The 20,709-nt window shown below is 37.4% G+C and overlaps 1 protein-coding gene across 1 annotated transcript in view; it reads left to right on the forward strand.

Moving 5' to 3' along the window:
* Positions 1–8,527: 8,527 nt before the first annotated feature.
* The window catches only part of LOC121417362 (sorting nexin-33-like), a 50,561-nt gene continuing 38,379 nt past the window's right edge, over positions 8,528–20,709 (forward strand). Inside the window, 3 exon segments of the mRNA XM_041611046.1 lie at positions 8,528–8,673; positions 14,994–15,155; positions 19,476–19,601. Coding sequence (XP_041466980.1) covers positions 8,662–8,673; positions 14,994–15,155; positions 19,476–19,601 — 300 coding nt within the window. The 5' untranslated portion in view covers positions 8,528–8,661.

Raw genomic sequence — 20,709 nt, forward strand, 5'->3', positions numbered from 1 at the left:
CAATAACAAAGTGGAGTATGTACTGTGTTGTAGAGGTCTCCACTCTACATCACACATTATACTGTTGTCCATAGTGACTGCGTAATCACTGCACATCTGTACGTCATTATGCTCCAATTGTTTGTCCATTGACATTTGTGGAGGAAGTTTTTCATTAACTTCGAAATTATTATTTTTTTTCACTTCTGTACATGTAGTTTGAGCCTGGAGGGGGCAGTGCACCCATGGGTTTTTTTTCTGCTCGAGGTTGGCCAAGACGTCATCGTGGTATTGTAGTCTTTAACATGGAGGTGCCCAGACCCTAGTGTATTTTATTGTCGATTTCATGACATTCGCTCCTGTGGCTGATGTTTATGTGGGAAATTAACCACAGGAAAAAAAAAAATAAATCAAACATACCCTGGGTGCTACATGTAACTCTTTAGAGCACTTGCCCAGTTGGGCAAGTGAATTTTCAAATATTTGGATAAAAGTCTATTTCACTTGCCTGAAAAAAAATCATTGAAGAAAAAGAAAGTTTTGCCGTTATATAAACAATTGACCTTTTTATCTCTTTTGACATGAACTGATCTACTGTGATTTTATCTTTGCCTGCCATGACCAAAATTAGGGTCAGTCTATCATACCGACGACCCAATTCTACTGTGTGAATTTGCCCAATTTGTGCAAGTAGTTTTGGTCTGTAAGTTTCAAAACACTTGCCCGACTCTAACTTTTACTTGCCCCGGGCAATCGGGCAAGTGCTTTGATATGTAGCACCCACCTTGCTACCCATTATTAGATCTGAAAAGAAAACCCCACGTACCATTCCTAACCTGCAGAGATAGTTAGGCTATTAAAAGCCTTTTATTTGCACTTGGCATAAAGCCCAAGAGTAGTATCTATCACTATATCTTTTATTGGACTATTCAAAAGTTTTATTATACCTTAAAGTACATGTAATTTTACAACTTAAAAACGAGAGTAATATTATTAAAAGGGGTGATAGATCAGTAACTAACAAGTCACAAACAAGCAAAATGTAAGTTATATACACTTGTTAATCAGGTAGAAAGTCAAATTCCCTAGATCAAGAATAAATTGCCTTATCATTATTTCATATATCTTTTTCAAAAAATGAATATACATTTATGTATGTGCGTACATCTACCTGCATGTAATTGAATTAGATAAAACAAAAGATATCTTAATGAATAAAATATCCTTTTTATTGAATAAATGGGGAGATGAAAAAGAAGGAAGTGATGAAAAAGTAACGTTAAAACTGGCTAATCTACATGTATTTCCTTAAAAGAGCTGTAAACAGACAGGAATTATTAAAGCGTTGACTGTTAAGACTACAAGTACTTTCAAAACTCTGCAAGAATGAAAGTGAATAAAACTCACTTCACAACCTACTTGATTAAACCATAATTACAGTTAATACATAAAAATGCTCATGACTTCATAGACTGATTACAGGACACTTGATGAATCTTGATGGATTTGTTAATGCTTGTACAAACTTAAAGGTAAATTCCAGTTTTGGTAACGATCTCAAAATGAATTTTTACAGAATCTAATATGATGACCACCCAAGTGTCTGTTTGTATGAATAAAAAATATGTGCCAAAGGATTCTGGAAGAAATTGTGTAATTGCTGAGAAATAAGCAAAATGAGCACGGATTCGGTCACTTCCATTGGATATTCCAGCAATAATAATACACGGTCCCACGTGTGCCTATCTGTGTTGGCGATCTTCAGTGTGATCGTATATCAGCTTAGATTCTATGATTTCACAAAGTTCAGTTTATGTAACTGTACTACAGGTTGCACGGGCCTAATCACTAGTGGCAGGCCATAGATATTCATTCGAGCCAACCCATTGCTATTTTTTTTAATTTTGATATGGCTGATTGACAAAGTGTATGCATATGATTGTCCATCTAACACTGATTCTATTTTTGGTAATTACTGAACTTCCTTTTCCCAAAGTTGGAAGAAATATCACCAATTTTGGACTATATTTTGACTGGCGGAAGGATTAGGGCTATTTTGCTGTTTGAGGTGATGAATCTGCTCCCCCCGACGATGTCTTCAAACACGCCAATTTATTTTTGAAATGAGCCGGTCGAGGGACCCTTTTCTGGTCAGATATGTATTGCCAGATATATATCCTATCCACTGGTAGTAAACATACGACCCCCGAATTTCATCCTTATTATGAATTTTTTAAAGTGCCAATTTAACACATGAGTTTATGGGGAATGAATTAGGCCTGTGATACCCAGATCTATATCCACCATGATATAGTCATACTTAACCTTGGTTTACAGACTTTCTCACGAAATTAGTGTTTTACTGCAACTACTATCATTTAGCTTTAAAGAGGAATGAAACCTTCGGAACAAGTGGGCTTGTGTGGGAAGACAAAAATCAAAGAATAAGATCAAAGAAAGTTTGAGGAAAATCAGACAAATATTAGCATAAAAGAATACATGGATATTGCGATCACTAATGCTATATAGGGATCCTCCTATTTTTAATTCAAGAAATATGTGATGTAACGAGTGAACAACTTTTTCTTTGATGGACTATACATTGTAAGATGCCTCCAAAATGTTTCTTTTTGATCTTTCTTTTGGTGATAAAATACAAATGCTTTATCCATAAAAGGTATTCTTTGAAAATCTGTATTGTACTCCCCTATAGAAAGGAATCATGATCTACCGAGAAATGTGATAAAAAAGACATTTTTAAGTGAAATATATATACAAAAGTTATGGGAAAGTTGTTCACATGTGACATGACACATCTGTGTCGCATTGCCAATGGGGCAATCTACATTATTTACAATCTGAACTCCAGTAGCAATATTTGTTCGATTTTTCTCAAACTTTGTTGATCTGTTTCTCTGATTTTTCTGTTGTCACACAAGCTATCTTGTTGCGAAGGTTTCACTTTCCTTTATTAAAGGTCAAGTCCATCCCAGAAAAATATTGACTAGAGTAAATAGAGAAAAATCAAACTAGTATAATGCTGAAAATTTCATAAAAAACGGAGGTAAAGTAAGAAAGTTATAAAATTTCAAAGATTTGCTTATTTTTAACAAAATAGTTATATGAACGAGCCCTATACAAAAAATAATTCTTCCACACATGTAGAGAATATTTACATTTATGCTTCTCTAAGAACTGATTGTTATTATTTTTATTCAATATTAACTACATCTACAGACTACACTGTACATACAATGTAGAATTAGGAATCCAATAATTTCTTGGAAATGGGTTAGGCAGGACAATGAATACAATGTAGCTTGTACCTGTGTATGTAAGAATGAATTTACTTCTGATCTAGTTTCTTGCAATGAGGAAGCTTAATATGAAATAAATCAGAAACCTGTTGAATGAATCCTTAAAAGAGTTAAATACTTTTATGACATAATAATAATTCAAAGTGCATACTGTTCTACAGTGCTGATGTTTTTATAGTAAGTGAAGTTTTGAGACAGGTCAGCGTACACATGTAGTCCTGGGGGAAAATATTCATAGGCTGTATTCTGAAGTCAGGTTTAAGTTACCATGGTCTAATACCCTTTTCATAAACCTATCCTCCAATTAGCCTCCTAAGAGTAATGCGGATAATTCAATAAAAATTGCGTTCATAAACTCCGAAAATAAGCCGCATTATTTTTACGAGCGCCCGTCCTGAAAAAGGCGGATAATTGCCATGACAACTGGACACGCCCCCTCCGATGCGGTTGTGTTGGAAAAGGGTGACCTTGTGACCGCACCATGGCAATTATCCGCATTATTTGGAAATGCGTTCATAAACTCAAAATCTTATCCCGATGCTGCTATTATGCGGATAATAGCAGCATCAGAGTAATGCGGATAACTCTTGTCCTCCTCCAATTTTACGACCAAATTATGCTGCTATTAGCCGCCTAATTCATAGTAATTGGGTTTATGAAAGGGGTATAACTCTGACAAAATCATGGGAAGCCAAAAGTGTCAAAATTTTCATCAAGTTGTATATTTCTTTTATTTACATGCTCTTTCCTGATTCTTCAGTGGTGAAGACAACCATCCATTTCTGCTTCCTAGACAATTATGAATGATTTGAGAGCCAAATGAGCTGAAATTTGATATCTCTACGATTTATGTAACAATTGGCTATCCATAATAAACCGCAACGTTAAATCCTTACAAAAATCCTTAAAAACTTACATGTAAATCCGACTTCAGAATACGGGCCATAGTGTGTATTGGAATATCTATGCATTCACTTTTTATTGTCATGATGGTTTAAAAAACTGTATAATCCGGGAAAAATAAAGATTCTGTCACTTTTTGGTTGAGTCACCACACATGTCTATAATACTCTGATGTTTCTATACAGGCAAGGAAGTGTTGAAACCTGTTTAAAGAGAAATGCCAGTAGTTGCAGTAAACACTGATTTCATGAGAAAGTCTGTAAAACCAGGCTTACATGTAATTTTCAGAATATCATCGAGGATCTAGATCTGGTACAGTTACATGTAACTGAACTTTGTGAAATCTTGAAATCTACGCTGAAAAACGTTCACACTGAAGATCACCAACACAGATAGGCACACGTGGGACAGTGTATTATTATTGCTGGAATAAAGACCCGACGGAAGTGACTGAATCGGCGCTTATTTTGCTTATTTCTCAGCAATTACACAATTTCTTCCAGAATCCTTTGGCAGATATTTTTTATTCATACAAACAGACACTTCACTTGGGTGGTCATTATATTACATGTACATTCTGTAAAAAGTCATTTTGAGATCGTTACCGAAACTGGAATTTATCTTTAATTCTGCAAAAAAACAAAAACAAAAAAAGTGTCAAATTTAACCCCAAATATACATGTAATATGTACATCATTTTATATGTAGACTTAATACAGATGGTACAACATGTAGCAATACTATGCACTTCCATATATTTTTTTTAATAATCAAGGAAGTTTTGAAACCTAATAGTCCTCCAAAATTTAGAACTGTCAAAAGTATACACATGTAATCATTTGAACTGTAGCCTTTACACGTACATGTATACAATGTGGCAACTTCTTTTCATTTCCATGTTATTTTAACAGTCAAGGAAGTTTTGGTTTGCCTTTGTTATTCATTGATATCCTGGTTAGACCTGACTCATTCGGTCATGCAAAGTTGTTATTTTATTTTTGGCCATTGTTTTGTGTTGATTTGGCAAAGAGTCGAAGTGAAGTGCGACTGCGTTAATTTCCTGTGGAGAATTTTCATTTGAAATGATTTCGTACCGATTTGCATAGAATGGAGGTCACCATGTGCAGAGAGTTGTTGACTGGTGTCATCACGATGGCCACTCAGGGCTGAATAGGATATAAATGAAAGGTTTGAAATTGCACATTACAAACAAGGAAAACAAAGTCATCTGTCAAATTGATATGGATAAGATACAATTTGGAATTGATGAAAAGGTTGCGCTTAAAACGACAATTAACAGGAATATTGATGATAAATAAGAAATGATACCTCTACAAATATTACTATTCATGATGATGATGATGATTTTGATGAAATAAATTCGTGCCAGGTATCCAAACGTAGATTAAGCACTGCATAATGTATTATTTTTTGCTGCAGATGATTTGAACCAACAACCCTCTTTAGGGCCTAGGGTCAGAACCCCTCCATCGCAGTCCTTCCAATTACAAATGCAATAATCCTCTTTGTGACGTTTAAAGTTTTGCATTATGTTGGTGACATACATGTAGTTTTGATCTAGACAACTCGGGTGTCCAAGTATGAAAGAAGAGAGAGCTCTTTTGTAGGCCTTGTATCTTTCCAGTCTTGGATGGGTCCTGGGCCCCGTCTTACAAAGAGTTATGATTGATCCAATTAGTCGTAACTCTATGGAAAGCCATCATTGTCATATTTTTCTATAGGAAATTTGCACAAAGTCCTTTGTAAACAAAGGAGAACACACCAAATTGTCAAGAAATCAATGAAGTTATGGGTATGCATTCATATCTAGAAAAATTGTTGAACAAACATGCATATTTTATGTGTTGAATTTGCTGGCTTTCCATAGAAGCTGTTCTCATTACGGTTTCTAAAACTACTTTACTGGAAACTGGTTCAGGAAACCACTTTGGAAGATCGCTTTGCTGGCGTTCCCACTTGATCACACGAAAGTGGTTTTCAAAATCACTTCACGTAAAGCGCTCTTGTTGCTATGGAAACGCTCTCAGTGGGGTGGCACGTTTTGCGCGAAATTTGAAACCGCACCATAGGCATTCTACACCTGTCGTGTAGAGTAGCGCGCTCAAAATGTGCGAAGATCGCTTCCCGAAGAACGGTTGTGTCCTCACGCTAAAACCAGTTTAACGAGGCAAAGCGATCTTGAAAACTACATCGCGAGGTGGTTTTCCAAACTGGTTTGGAAGATCGCTTCCAAGACCGCTTTGACCATTCTCACTACTCGTTAAACTAGTTTCCACAAAACTAGTTTTAGGAACGTAGTGAGAACAGCCTCATAGTCGCGATTAATCGGATCAATTGTAACTCTTTGTAAGACAGGGCCCTGGTCTCCAGCTGGCTCTCGACCTGAACTCGACCCATCGTCCTCGGTGACTCAGCGTAAACTAGATACATGACTACTTCCTAAATCTTGTTATATTGTCTGCTCTTCAATTTGTGCTTTGACACCCATTTGAATATTAAGACAGTATTGGTATTTTGCCTGTATGAAAGCAAAGTGCCTGTAATTTTCCAGAAATTGGATTTCTAAGTGATTCCACTATGATTGCACTGTTTGCAATTTCAAAGCAAAATGTTAGACTTTCTTGTGTGAAGCCAAAAGAATTTGCATGAACTGTTTCTGGCCAGCATGAAACTTTTAATATGCACATGTAGTCTGCACCATGCAGGCACATACTGTTTCCTGATTGAAACTTTGATCAACAGTTGGGTCATTATACAAGACTAGCACATAAAAAACCCCTTGCTGTTCCAAAAAATCCCTTTTACTCAAGTGAAGGGTTTGGACAGCAGACATAAACTCCAAAACCTGATATAATTTATTATTAAAAAGCAGGTGTTAATGTGTATAAGACACCGTTCTCATTATATTTTCAAACACTAGTTATACTGGAAACTAGTTTCCAGAACTTTTTTTGTTTTTCTTTATTTTGGGGACTAATTAGTAAATTTTAGGTCTGGGGCCCGTTGCAGAAAGAGTTGCAATCGATCGCAACTCTAAAAATCATGTGCAACTTGATTTTCAACCAATCAACAGCGCGCATTTGGGACTTGCGTTTGATTTTTTGACTTGCGTTTAAACGCAACTCTTTCTGCAACAGGCCCCTGGACCAGTAAAAGATTGAAAAACTTGGTATCTACTGGTCTGACAAGAACAGGCTGGACCAGTAGTAGGGTAATTGGTTTAATAGTGTGGAGTCTTGTCAAATGGGAAGAGCTCACTCTGAAAGGAACACATGTATGTAGTTCTCTCAATGTGTGACAGTTCAATGTAGACTTCTGCGGATGAGTCATAGGCATGGGAGACTGTCTTTGAGGAAAAGCGATTGTCGCTTCTCTGGGAAGCCGAACTGCTTTTAGCCACAGTGACATCATAAGTGAGGGGAAGGCTCTAATCGCGAGATGACTGATTCCCCAATTGTTACTCGTATACACTGGACATGGCTCTCTGACTGTACACTGTTAACATTATAAACAGCTGTATGAGTTTTTAAAGTGCTCTGCATTGCTTTATATTTTGTGACGTGACGTGGGCAGCCTTAGAACTAGAATCGAGTGGTCTTGCAAAGTATCCTTGAATGAAAAGAATTTGCAACATCATTCGCACAGCTATTGTGAATCTGAGAGTGATACATGTACTTCAGGAACTTCGAGAGATATATTTTTTAGAATTGGAAATTAACACATTGGAGAGTAAAGAGTAGCAATCGCGAATGTGGTCTTAGAGTAAGAGGAACTTTTGTTTTTCTCAGAATTGGAGATGCAGGAACTCTTGCTATTACGAGTGATATTTCAGGAATGAAGGTTTTTTATTTCTCAGAATTGGAGTATCTGCAATTGTAGGTCTGAAACTTTGAAAGGAGGATTTGAGGATTTTAACCATTGAGAATTTTCCCTCAGAATCGGAGATACAGTACTTGATTTTGTATGAGACTTTGTTTATCCCCCCTCAAAAAAAACCAGTCCAATGTGTTTGAGGGATGCTGCGATAAAAGGAATAATCAAATTCACTTGAGGTCTTGAGGATGACATTGTTTTCCTGAGTTCTTTACATTCATTTCTGGCTGGTTCTCAGAAGTTGTATACCTGATACTGTGGGCCCACATCCTTCCTCATGTTGGATTCCATACAATGTGTTCTGATCAATTTGGCCATTGACTACATGTACCCTCCTACACGTACATTGTTTGTTGCTGACATTGTTGACTTCGTATGTAAACGTACATTACATGCTCTGACCCAGGTCCTAATTGACATCTATTGTACATTTGTGAATTGAACTGAATATTTCCTTGGAAAGGGGCAATCACAATTATGGACTACATGTTTGCTGAATTTTGGTAATCGCAAGTTGGAAAACACAAGTTTTAAAAAGTGGAATAGTGTGCACTGTAATTCTTTCACCATGATGAAAAAGGTAAGACCAAGTGCAATTATCGTTCTTATTATCTTATTGTTGCACTTTTTGAAAGTTGACCATTTTTTTTTAGCATTGACAAAATAATGCTATCTGGTGTTAATTTTTTTGGGATTTTTTGCCATGTTACAGGGCTTATCTTTAAAGGCCAAGTCTATAAAGGCCAAGTCTACCTCAATACCTTTCTTAATAACTTTACGAGGTTCAAGGGAGTTTGATGTCCTAATTTTTTTTCTCCATAATTGGATGTGATTTTTTTAGAAAGTTTATGGCATTTCAAGGCTTTGCTCAGTTCCCAAAGTTTTTCTGCCCACGCCTGCAAATGAGGCACTAAATTTGTTTCTGTGCGCAATTGCCATTGTCGTAGCTTATGTAGCTCATAAATTGAATTTAATAGTATTTGCATGTTCATGTATTGCCCATATTTAATATGGGTATTATTCTGTTTAGTGTTTTGTGGCGCTAAACAAACATTTTCTTAAAGTTTATTAGATTTTTTTTAGGATTTCAACTGTTTTCATTTGATTTTCTAATTTTATTCAAATCCTCTTTTTAGGGGCAATGTGGCCCTTTAAAAACAAGTTTTGTAATTTTGCACATGAAAGATAACGATTTAGATCTGCTTTGTGTCTACAATGCATTGTCCAATGCAGTCTCCTGCCTTTGTTCAAGGAGAAATGATTTGTCAGTTTCCTTCCTTCTAAATCTTGCCAAGTACGTGTGTGTGTGTGTTTTGCCTGGAAATTGAGATTTAATGCTTGAAAGATTCAAATTCGAAACTTTTCTATTTTTCTATATTTCATGTCCGTCTTTTTGTCTGTACATTACTACGTAGCCCTCTTTTTGGTGTTGATCTGCACACTTTATTTATAAAGCCAATCTGTCATCCTTTAATAGTGCGATACAATAATTTTGTGCTTTTCCCTTTGAGTTTATTCAGTTCCTTGAAAGTTGTTCCTACATATTACTATATACTCCAGCTGTTTTAGTTCTGTATTCTTTTTTATTTCATTTCTTTGTCTTTCTTTCTTTCTTTCTTTCTTTCTTTCTTTCTTTCTTTCTTTCTTTCTTTCTTTCTTTCTTTCTTTCTTTCTTTCTTTCTTTCTTTCTTTCTTTCTTTCTTTCTTTCTTTCCTTCCTTTCCTTCCTTCCTTCCTTCTTTCTTTCTTTCTTTCTTTCTTTCTTTCTCTCTTTCTCTCTTTCTTTCTCTCTCTCTTTCTCTCTTTCTCTCTCTCTCTCTCTCTTTCTTTCTTTCTTTCTTTCATTAAAAGAGAATGAATAAATCAATAAGTAAATAGATTAATAAATGAATATAAATATTTATTTATGTATTTAGCTATTAAACAAAAAATCATCCTTTCTCATCTCTCTTTTGATTTTGTTCCTGCAATGGAAAAATGTTTTCTCTTTTTCTTTTTTTAACACAATGTCTTTCCTGCCTGAAACTTATCACGATTTATTCAGTCCAGAAGAGATCTCCCCACCAGTCCTACATGTACAGAGAATTTAGAAACAACACTTCCACACATAAGTCGGTGCCGCACCAGCCCGAGTATGCTCAATCTCAAGATTTTAGCCTGATCAGCCCTCTTCAAGATTAATCTCGAGATACAAGAAACCCCATCTCCACCAGCGCAAGAAGAGCAATGCGTGCTCGAGCGAGGCATCGATGCATTATGGTCGGACGCCGTTAATAAATAATCCCAAGTCAAATCTCAAGTGCGTCTGCACCTGCGAATTAGCAGGATAATTCGTAAATAGCGCGCTATTTTGCAAATAAACCTAAGTCGATTAGGATTTCAAGCTGAGATTAATCCTGCGAGCTACATCGTATCGCGATGGTTGCGTCTCCATTACAAATAATCTTGAGATTGTTCAAATCGGGATAATTACCGCATCCGAAAAAGAGAGTTATTTGAAAACTCTGGCTGGTGCAGACCGCCCTATATACATGTTCCACTTAATCCCTAATCCTCCTAAAATTTCTCATAATATTCCTTTCATATAACAACTTTTCTTCATGGTTCATTACTCCCTTTTATCGTTAACAAAGTGGCTTTTAACAACAAATGTAATAGCCAGAATGAAAGAAAACAGAAGGGAAAAGAAACAAAATACTGTACACATAACATTGTTGTGCTTTATTGGTCCAAGGATAAAGTAATATTTACTCTGTATGCATGGTGTATAATAATTCTCGGTTGTGTCCATGCTTCCAGACAATTGGTCAGGCAATAACAGAGCTGCCAAGTAGTACTAATTTTCAGTATTTACATGTAGTACTGAACAGTGAGAAGAAAACTGTTAGTTTCGTGTAAAATACTGACTTCTAAAGTTTCAGCTGTATGTGGTCTTATGTTATTTTTTTAAAATACTGATTTCCTCACTGAAATACTGATTTTCAGACTCTGAAAATACTGACATGTTCTTTTTCTGGTTGGCAGCTCTGCAATAAGGTGCACGTGAGAAATGATGTGCTTACAAAAACATAAAATCCAGACCTGGTGTTCATGTAGGTTTATACATAGTATCCATACATTTTATTGGTATGCAAGTACACATATTAATAGCAATTATTTCATCAGAAAGTCTCTTAAATCAAGGTTAATTGTTACCATATTATCATACATGTCTATACATGTACATAGGCCTAATGGTACATCGGTATAAACGTAAACTGATATTTGTAAAATCGTGAAGTCTTCGCTCAAAACCTGTAATTCTGATGATCATTATAATATAAACACAGAAAGGCTTATATGTCCAGAGATGCCAAGTTCAAAGACCAGCTATGCGTGAGATTTTCTGTGAATCTGAGTGAGATCACAGACGTTGTGTACAATGTATATTTGGATAGGCTGTGAAAGTTGCGTGAGACAGAGATTTGAGGGGATGAACAAGAGTCCAAAATGCTTGAGTCTCACGCATAATGCGTGAGGCTTGAGTCTCACGCATAATGCGTGAGACTTGGTAGCTCTGTATGTCGGACAGTGTACCAATATTGCTTGGAAAATATCCGAAATTTGATGGAATTCAGTACCTTATTTCGCTTGTTTCTCAGCAATAACATGTACACAAAAGTCATTTTCCTCTAGAGTCATTTGGCACATACATGTAATACTTTGGTGGTAATTTTATCGGATTCTGTTAAAACTGATTTTGAGATCATTATCACAACTGGTATTTATCTTTAATTACATTTTTTTGAATTTCTCATTTGTTCTTTTATTCATTCATCAATTAGTTATTTTGTTATAATTGTTTATTTTGATATCTAATTCATTATCAGGCCTGTATTATGATAGATTGACATTAGGGCTATTCCACGGTTACTCACGTTACATTTGGAGACACCTTGACTCATACTTGGAGCTATAACTCCATTATTATTGATAGGAACTAAACATCTCCGTATAACAACAAAGTACACAGTCTGACTATCCTTTGTATAAAAACAAAACTTGGGAAATTCTATTATGCTCCTGGCAAATCTTTGGAATGTGTCGGTTACTCACGTTACAGATTTGTCCCAACCTGTGGAATTGCCCATTACCATTTTTTTTTGGGGGGGGAGGTGACAGGCTAGGGAGTCAGAAGGTGGTTTCAGACCGCCTCGAAGTTCATCAGTTCCAGGTATTCTCTGATCGGGAAATTTACCCCGATCAGAAAATACCAGGTATTTTGGTAATGTGAAAGCAAACTACGCGTAATCTCCCCGAAAGAAAATACCCGCTAAATAGTAGGTACTTGGCGAAATTACGAGAACTTTCGCGGGGATTTTTCCAAGGTCGCAGGTATTTTGGCGATGTGAAAGCAAATTACGGGAACTTTTAGCCCAGCTTGTCGTTGGGCGTTGTTGGGCGCGGGAGCTGTGGGTGGCTGCTGGGCTAGTGATTTTGAATCTCGCGCCTTGCCTGCTTATCAGACCATACTATGCTTGTAACTTCAGGAACTTATCCCGAAGGGTATGTTTCAGGGCGGTGTGAATGCAGGAATAATTAATGGGTATTTTTTAGCCGAAAACAGTTCCCGTAATTTAACGGGGATTCTTGTGATCGAGGCGGTTTGAAACCACCTATAGATGGGGTGACCATAATTTGTGCACATTTTTGGAAAATTGTCATGAAGTTGATTTTCAATAAAAACTTTCTTACAGTTCACACAAAATTAGTCAAAATCATAAATGTATTTCAGACGGAAGGCAAGATCCCAAAGTCCAATTCGCTTGACGGAAATATAAAGTAGGTCAAGGGTTTCGCTGGTATCGTGATCTCAAAATTCCATGGCGATTGACTAGTGCACACTCGGCTAAAAAGTGTCATAAAAAGTGTGACCTTAATTTACGCACGATCGTTTTGCAAAGCTTTAGAAACAAAATCAAACAGACAAAGGTAAGATGAGTACATCAGATGGACGTTCAGTTCAGAAGATTTTGATGAAACTTGTAAAGTGAGAATTCTTCAAAACTAGTTTCCTATAGGCATACTGGGAACCGATTTAAGAAAGATTAGAATAGGGTCTTAAGAAGTGGAATAAATGGGCAATGGAAGAGGCCACTGTTCAGTTTTTGTATCATATGGCTACAGTAGCGTACGCAGAATTGTTAGGGGCGGGTTCAGGCTGAATGAAATGCTCACACCCCCCAAAAAAAGTCTTCAATTTTTTTTCTTTGGGGGGGGGTTGAACCCTGGTAACCACTCCCCGGCGCATGCCAATTTGTGCCTTTATATCGCAGTGTTCACGAAGGCCCTGTATACTAGTAGTGTATGTAATCAGAGAGAGTCTGGAGCGCTAGACTAATAGAACAGATGGAATGTTTATGACTTGGGGATGATGAAGGTCATATGGGGGAAATAGTTGAATTCCGTACATTTTTTTTTGCTCAAATTCAACAAAGGTGCCTTGGGATCATTAGCATTCTTTCACGTTTGACATCATTTGACATGTTTGCCTCTGTCATCATGATGAGGATACATGTACATAGCATTCATGTCCTTTTTTTTCAATGATTATAATGTGGGTGCTGTGTGGTCTAGTGGTTCTCATAAGGTGGTTTCAGACCGCCTCGAAGTTCGCCAGTTCCAGGTATTCTCTGATCGGGAAATTTACCCCGATCAGAAAATACCAGGTATTTTGGTAATGTGAAAGCAAACTACGCGTAATCTCCCCGAAAGAAAATACCCGCTAAATAGTAGGAACTTGGCGAAATTACGAGAACTTTCGTGGGGATTTTTCCAAGGTTGCAGGTATTTTGGCAACGTGAAAGCTAATTACGGGAACTTTTATCCCAGCGTGTCGTTGGGCGCGGCGGCGTGGGTGGCTGCTGGGCTAGTGATTTTGAATCTCCCGCCTTGCCTGCTTATCAGACCACACTGCGCATGCTCGTAACTTCGGGAACGTATCCCGAAGGATGTGTTTCAGGGCGGTGTGAATGCAGGAATAATTAACGGGTATTTTTTAGCCTTAAAAAGTTCTCGTAATTTAATGGGGATTCTTGTGATCGAGGCGGTTTGAAACCACCTAATCATGGCTTTACTAAACAGGGTCCTGGGTTTGAATTTCAATCAGGGTCCTGTAACACAAAGGATAGCGATTAGATTTTCATGATTGATTGTACTTTGTAGTTCATGCAATCAAGCCTAGGGAAATGTTCTAGCTCATAGAGCTTTGTGTATGGGTGCCTGGATGTGTCTTGTAATGATGAGCAAGAAATTTATTTACAAGCAGTGGCCGTGGAACAGTTTTGAAAGTGGGGGGCTGAGCCAGAAATGGGGAGCAGGGGGGCTGACCATGGAAAACATCACAATCGGATGGTCATTATGTTTCTGTACATGATTTTGTAAAAAAGTTGGGGGGGGGGCTAAAGCCCACCAGTCCCTCCCCCATGTTCGCTGCCCCTGCACTCTACTCAAATCCAAATCAGAATTCAATGTACATGTACTGTAGTACACTGAGTTCTGGGCCTCGTCTTACAAAGAGTTACGATGGATCCAATCAATGGCAACTATGGAAAGCCTTCAAAGTCAACTTATAAAATGCATGTTTATCAAAAAAAATATGAATGTACATGTACAGTGTATATCCATAAATTTATTGATTTCTTGACAATTTGGTGTGATATCCTTTGTTTTACAAAGCACATTTTGCAAATTTCTTGTAGAAAAAAATTATGACACTGATGGATTTCCATAGAGTTATGATTGATTGGATCAATCGTAACCTTTTGTAAGATGGGGCCCTGTTTATGGCTTTGGCAAATCATGCTTTTTCACTGTGCTACTATTAAAAAGTGTTATTTTTGCTCTTTTTTTTCATTTACAGTGCAAAGTCCTCTACGACTTCACGGGCGAAGCGGAGAATGGGGAGTTGACGATATACGAGAATGAGGTCCTACAGATTGTCCGTCAGGACGTCGGCGAGGGATGGTGGGAGGCTCGGAACCCCTCCGGCCAGCTTGGCCTGGTTCCAGAGGCATACGTTGAGGTGAGAATCGGGACCTGGACCTGGTCCTGCTCCCATTGCATGAAAGCTACATTAACTTTGCTTTAATATAGCATTGATCTTCTACTCTATCCTTGATTTTGATTAGTAACTTTAATTTATCCATGTGGCCCCCACATCTGGATCCCCATCGAGAACGGAAGAACTGTGCTTGTGAAACGAGGGGCTTAAACTGTAGCAAGTTAGGTGGTTCTCTGCATGGGGGGGGGTGCTTGGGAACTGGAATTTAATCCAAAATGATGGGGGGGGGGTGGGAGTTTGAGAGCTGACTCCTGAAATGAGTGACCTATAGGAGCGGGGGACAGTCAATGAAAAAAGAAAGAAAACAAACGCTTAGGAACGGGTCGCAAGACGTGAAAAGGGGGTCTTAAGAACTCCTCATGTCCATGTTGCCATTGTGTATGTACATGTATGTTTGTATGTATGTATGTATGTATGTATGTATGTAATCTCCCCCCCCCCCATGCTGTATGATACAGACAGGGTGTTAGCATCCCAGTCTCTACCTACAGTATAGTCTGCATGCACAGACTCATATTTGACACTTTAAAGGAAAAGTCCACCCCAACAAAAATTTGATTTGAATAAAAAGAGAAAAATTCAACAAGCATTACACTGAAAATTTCATCAAAATCGGATGTAAAATAAGAAAGTTATGGCATTTTAAAGTTTCGCTTATTTTCAACAAAATACTTGTAGTTATATGAACGAGCCAGTTACATCCAAATGAGAGAGTTAATGACATCACCCACTCACTATTTCTTTTGTATTTTATTATATGAAATATGAAATATTTTTATTTTCTCGTCATTGTCGTGTGAAATGAAGTTTCATTCCTCCCTGAACACGTGGAATTCCATTATTTTAACATTTTGTGCTTCAGGCAAGGAGGTCCTAATCGTCAAATTCATAAAAATTGAAATATTGTATGTTTCAAACAATAAAAAACAAACAAAAATAGCGAGTGACATCATCGACTCTCTCATTTGGATGTAACTGGATCGTTCATATATAACTTTTTTGTTGAAAATAAGCGAAACTTTGAAATATCATAACTTTCTTATTTTACATCCGATTTTGATGAAATTTTCAGCATTGTGCTTGTCTGATTTTTCTCTATTGATTAAAATCAACATTTTTCTGAGGTGGACTTGACCTTTAGCCAATTGTACCATGCTTAGATTTTTCTAGAGTCTAGAGTGAAGACAAGACTCTGAAGTCTTTGTCTGTATCAGATATAAAGGCAACCACATTACAAAGTGAATCTAGTCTCACTACTTCAGACTCTGCATTTGATATGCACTATGCGAATTGTAAAAACCAAGTGTCTGTATCTGCAGACTAACTAGTGTCCACTCATAGAGTTTATATACACCTAATGGCCCATATTCTGAAGTCAGGTTTAACTTTAATAAACTCATGTTTAAAGTTGCATGGGAAGCCAAAAGTATCAAAATTTTTATTAAGTTGTATGTTTCTTGTGTTTACTGTGCTGTTTCCTGATTCATCGATGGTGAAGACAATCATCTATTTATACTTCCTAGACAATCATGAATGATTTGAGAGCCAAGTGAGCTGAAGTATGATATCTCCACTGTTAGTGATTTGAAATTGGCTATAATGATCAAAACTTTAAACCTGCTATCAGAATACGGGCCAATGTGTCCACCCTTGATGGTATAATTTGTTAGAGTGTCTAGTTGAGTCTGTGCTTGGGGGAGACTTGACTTGGTTCTGTAGTTTTGAGGAAATCAATCACAGATTGGATTGGAAGTACACTTATTCAATGTGTTTTATTATCGAATCAGGGAAGGAAGTTTCACTTCTTGGTCGAGGGATCATTGTCCCATTTTCCCCAAGTCAATTTAAACCAAATTGGATCGATTCCCAGGAGGAATCAAGATTTGTGTTGTTTGGTCGGAAATTGACACAATTAGACTCGGTACCTTTCTGCAGTGCAAAATGCCGGAATGCCCATGTATCGCTGTTTCAGTATTAAAGGTCAAGCCCACTCCAGAAAAATGTTGATTTTAATCAATAGAGCAAAATCAAGCAAGTGTAATGCTGTAAATTTCATCGATATTGGATGTAAAATAAGAAAGTTATGACATTTTAAAGCCTCGCTTTATTTTTGACAAAACAGTATGATATGTGTATGCACAACTCAGGGACATGCAGATCAGAGTCGATGATGTCCCTCACTATTTCTTTTGTTTTTGATCGTTTGAATTATACAACATTTATTTTATACAGATTGGACAATTATGACCAACCTGACTCAACCACGATATACATTATGTAAAAACAATGGCAATTCAACATGTTCAGGGAGGAATAAAACTTTAATATTTTCACATAACAATGAGGTGAAAATTGAATATTTCATAGTTTGTATAATGGCATCCAAAGGAAATACTGGGTGTGTGATATCATCAGTCCCCTCATTTGCATACCGACCAGGATGTGCATAAGAAAAATAAGCAAAACTTAAAAATGTCATAACCTTCTTATTTTACATCTGTTGGGTGTTTCATAAAGCTGTTCGTGACTAAAGAGCAACTTGAAGAACGACCGGTGATCCTTTCTTGCACTTTATAGCGATGGTTCAGCGAGTAAGAAATATTCACCAGTCATTCTAAAAGTCGCTCTTAACTTTATAAGAACAGCTTTGTGAAGCGGCCACCAGATTTAATGAAATTAGTGAAATGCTTGTTCAATTTTTCTTCTATCATTCAAATCAACCTTTTGCTGGGGTTGACTTGTCCTTTAAATATCTTACGAATAAAATCAAGACCAGGCGGAGTGAGAGCTATATTATCTGTCCGAAAAAGGCTATTAAACTCAATTTACTTTAAAACAAGGACCGACTCGAAGTGTTGGGCTATAAAACTGGCAAATCCATTTTTTTATTTGATTATTATTTTAATTCCTTTTAAGACATTCTTTTAATCACAACCACTGGAGAGTGTGAACGAAAATATGCATTATCCCTGGTATTTGGCAGTAGCCCAAATAATGGTCAATGTGCTAAACGCAGACAGCAAAAATGATATCCAAACTTGAGCCCTGACATGTAGTACGTACACCATGTAATATAGTCACCAGGGGGGTGTTTCACAAAGATTTCAGTAATATAGAGTCGCACTTGAATGCGGACGCGTACATTATATGCAACGCGCAATCTTATTTGATCAATACGCAGTAGTGCGCGTCTCCTCTTGGCATGATCTGACCAATGCGGTAATGGCTATTATACCGCTTGCAACTAGGCATTTAAGTGCAACTCTAATACCCCTTTCATAAACCCAATTATACGGATATTATCCGCATAATTTGGTCGTAAAATCGGAGCAGGACCAGAGTTATCCGCATTATTTTGATGCTCCAATACCCGCCTTTTTCAGGTCGGGGGCTAACCGCTTGTAAGAAACAGTGCGGATTATTTTCGGAGTTTGTGAATGCAATTTTTATTGAATTATCCGCATTACTCTTAGGCGGATAATTGGAGGATGGGTTTATGAAAGGGGTATAAGTCATACTTAAATCTTTGTGAAACCACCCTCTGGTCTATGCTATGTTTTCTTTTGTTAGAATTTGAATACCTCATGATGCTATGTCAGGAAAGTTAACACTCTTCTTCATTTGAAAGTGGTTGTAGTGCTCATCCTAATTAAAAATGGAAGGTCAAGCAATAAATTTCATCATACATGTAAGCTGAAAAAAAAAACTGACAAATAACTTTACCTTTCAACAACACCTAATTTTTTTTTTGGGGGGGAATATTATGCAGACAGATGGTTTTTACAGATGATTTTACAGAAATGCAAGTTCAGCATACACACATGTACTGTGAACTGTTTGACATCTTTCAGCATTGAAAATGAGCATTAGATTATGAAAATGCAATTAGCCATGATGACAGGCATATGTGTGCTTTGCCCATCAGTCGTGCTTAAATGTGGAAATCATATTATTGGAAAGATGCTATGGGCTGAACATGTATGCATGCACACTGTATACAGAGTATATAGTCTGCAAGTACAGACACAACTTTGATACTTTAAAGGTCAAGTCCACCCCAGAAAATTGTAGATTTGAATCGATAGAGAAAAATCAAACAAACATAACGCTGCAAATTTCATCTAAATCGGTTGTAAAATAAGAAAGTTATGACATTTTAAAGTTTCGCTTACTTTTCACAAAACGGTGATTTGCACAACTCAGCGATATGCAAATGAGAGAGTCGATGATGTCCATCACTCACTATTTCTTTTGTTTTGATTTTTGGACCCGTTTTCACAGATGATTGAGGACAATCAAGGCAGCCGTCAACTCACAACACAGCAAAGTACAGTTTCACAAGAAGACGATTGGGATGACGAATGGGATGACAGAGCTAGCCAATCAAGCTATGATGCTCAGCAGCAGGTAACATGAACTCTTATTTAACATATTGACCATAGACAGCACTAATTTGTGTAGGAGACAAAACCGCTCCCTGGGGAACACCAGGACAAGAGGAATAGAATTGATGCTCAATTTCAACTGTTAACTATAAAAATTATTTACAATGGATACCCATTTTTTAACTTTTGCTTCTCCTGCTGTTACTTTACCAAACATGCCAAAAGTTCTTGAATTCAATAATTTAAAATTTATTACCTTTTTGGCATCAAATCACAGTTTTTTTCTTCAAATCAACAATGGTTCTTTTGTGATTGAAAGATAGAATAAAGTAGGAAAATGACAAGACATGTCTTACACTCTATTTCTTTTGATTTTGAGGAAAAATAAATGTTTTTGTGAAAATAATCAGTTCTATCATACACTGTCCATGTCCTTTTTGAATTATGAACTTGAATGAGATACAACTTGGCAAGCTCATGTTCTTCAATCATTAAATACGAGGGCGACAGGCGACAGGAAGAAATTATGATTTGAAATGTACATGTACATGAATGTGGTGTTCTTGTTAAGAATTCTCTTGGGAACTAAAATGCATGATCCAAGTTGACACCAAAATGCCCTTCTACGACTACAGGTATGTTTTGATCTATATATTACTAACACAATTTAAAGGTGTTGGCCAGCTGAATAAGTTTGTCTTGATAACTGATTCCACCCCACTCCCTCTTGCAGCAGAAGAAGACCCTTCGTATCAACCTAGCCAACAAGGTCCACTCCCCCGCCCCCTCCCCCACCTCCCCTGGCATCACACGCCACCAATCAGTTGACACATCCCCTTCCCCGGAAATAGCCGATGATAGGCACTTGTCCCCGCTGCAGCGTCGCTTTGCCGCGAGCCTCCGACACAGCATGTACCTCGGCTCGTTGGATAACGGCGACGCTGCCGAGGATCACGATAACGCGCCCGACGCGAGCAATGGGCGTTCAATAGCGAGGGAGGGGAGGGGTCTAAAGAGGGGGCCCGGGAGGGGGCAGTCACGCACTCTGGATAGATATCAATCTGTGAGTAATTAGATTGCAAAACAGAGAAAACGAAAAAAAAACAATGCCTGCCCTTTGGAATGGATTT

The sequence above is a fragment of the Lytechinus variegatus genome, chromosome 6, assembly GCF_018143015.1.
Source record: "Lytechinus variegatus isolate NC3 chromosome 6, Lvar_3.0, whole genome shotgun sequence".
NCBI classification, from domain to species: Eukaryota; Metazoa; Echinodermata; class Echinoidea; order Temnopleuroida; family Toxopneustidae; genus Lytechinus; species Lytechinus variegatus.